The 1,855-nt window shown below is 37.4% G+C and overlaps 1 protein-coding gene across 1 annotated transcript; it reads left to right on the forward strand.

Annotated features, from left to right (window-relative positions):
* Nucleotides 1-564: 564 nt before the first annotated feature.
* LOC105854044 (zinc finger protein 709-like) lies at nt 565-1,507 on the forward strand (the record flags this gene model as incomplete). Its single annotated transcript, XM_012729379.1, is given in 3 exon segments — nt 565-1,012; nt 1,096-1,266; nt 1,353-1,507. Coding segments are annotated over 3 exon segments (774 nt in total), but the record flags the coding sequence as incomplete, so codon positions are not given.
* Nucleotides 1,508-1,855: the final 348 nt, after the last annotated feature.

Consider the following 1,855-nt stretch of genomic DNA (forward strand, 5'->3'; position numbering starts at 1 on the left):
ATAAGCCCACAGCCAATATTATCCTCAACGGAGAAAAGCTGAAAGCCTTTCCTTTGAGATCAGTAATAAGACAAGGGTGTCCACTATCGCCACTGCTCTTCAACATAACACTGGAAGTTCTAGCCAGAAAAGCTCTGTGAATATAAGGAAGGTAGTCAATGTGGAGAAACTGTCAGCCACATTCCAAAATGTAATCTGAATAATAAAACTCCTTCAGGAGTAAAATTGTGTGAATGTAGCATGTATGTAAAAATCTTCATGTATCATCCCTTAATAGGTATGTCAGATCTCACACTGGACACAAACTATATGACTATCATGAATATGAAGAGAAACTGTTTAAATGTAAGGAATCTGGTAAAGCCTTCAGTTACCAAAAATGTGTTCACAGATATGAAAGAACTCGTACTGGGGGAAAAAAAAAACCCTATGAATGTAAGAAATGTGGAAAAGTCTTCACTTGGCTCACAACCTTTCAAAGACATGTGATAACACACACTGGAGATGAACCTTATAAGTATAAGGAATGGGAAAGTCTTGAGTTGTTCCACCTCATTTTGAACACATGAACGAACTCACACTGAAGAGAAACCCTATGAATGTAAATAGTGTGGTAAATCTCTCAGGTCTCCTCTAGGCTTACAGATACATGAAAGAAATCCCACTGGAGGAAAACCCTGTGAATGTAAGCAATGTGGTAAATCCCTCAGTTGTCCCAGCTTCTTTAGAAGACATGAAAAGATGCACACTGCAGAGAAACAATATGAATGTAAACAATGTGAGAAAGCCTTCAGTTCTCCTCTAGGTTTACGAATACATGAAAAAATTCACACTGGAGAGAAACCTTTTGAATGTAAAGAGTATGGGAAAGCCTTCATTTCTCTTTCAAGTATTTGGACACACATGATAACACACAGTGGAGATGGATCCTATAAGTGTAAGGAATGTGGGAAAGCATTCCCCAGTTCATTTCGATCACATGAAAGAATTCACACTGGCGAGAAGCCATATGAATGTACAGAATGTAGAAAACCTTCATTTATCAAACAACCTCTCAAAGACATTTGAGAAAGCACACTGGGGAGAAACCATATAAATGTAAGGAATGTGGGAAAGCCTTTATTTCTCCCTCAAGTGTTTGAACACACATGATAATGCACACAGGAGATGGACCCTACAAGTGTAAGGAATGTGGGAAAGCATTCAATTTTCCCAGTTCATTTCGAATACATGGAAGAACTCACACAGGAGAGAAGTCCCATGAATGTAAACAATGACCACATTGTTTACAATGACAACCTTCAGTTGTTACACATCCTTTCGAACATATATTGGAGAGAAACCCTATGAAGGTAAGGAATGTGAAAAAGCCTTCATTTATCGTACTACCTTTCGAGGACACATGAGAATGTACACTGGTGAGAAGCCATATAAATGTAAAGAATGTGGGAAAGCCTTCAGTCATCCCAACTCCTTTAAAAGACATGAAAAATCTCATACTGAATAGAAACCTTTTAAATGAAAGCAATGTGTGAACACCATCAGTTGATTTACCAAAATTATAAATATATGTGGGGGGAGGGAAATGCACTGGACTATGGTAATGGCACATGGGTGATTTGGTGATGGGAAACTCAAGGGGCTTGCAACTGAGATGGAAAAATGCACAAAAATATGTAAAAATAAACTGATATAATAAAATAAAATAATAAAGCTTCTAAGCTATGCTTTGGGGTTACTCATCTGAAGGCTTACTAGGGGAAAGTGTGGTGGAAAAGTCTACGGGGATTACAACTGAGATGGAAAAAGGCACAAAACGATATAAAAATAAACTATTATAATAAAATAAAATTTT

The sequence above is a fragment of the Condylura cristata genome, unplaced genomic scaffold, assembly GCF_000260355.1.
Source record: "Condylura cristata isolate star-nosed mole 26May11 unplaced genomic scaffold, ConCri1.0 scaffold00025, whole genome shotgun sequence".
NCBI classification, from domain to species: Eukaryota; Metazoa; Chordata; class Mammalia; order Eulipotyphla; family Talpidae; genus Condylura; species Condylura cristata.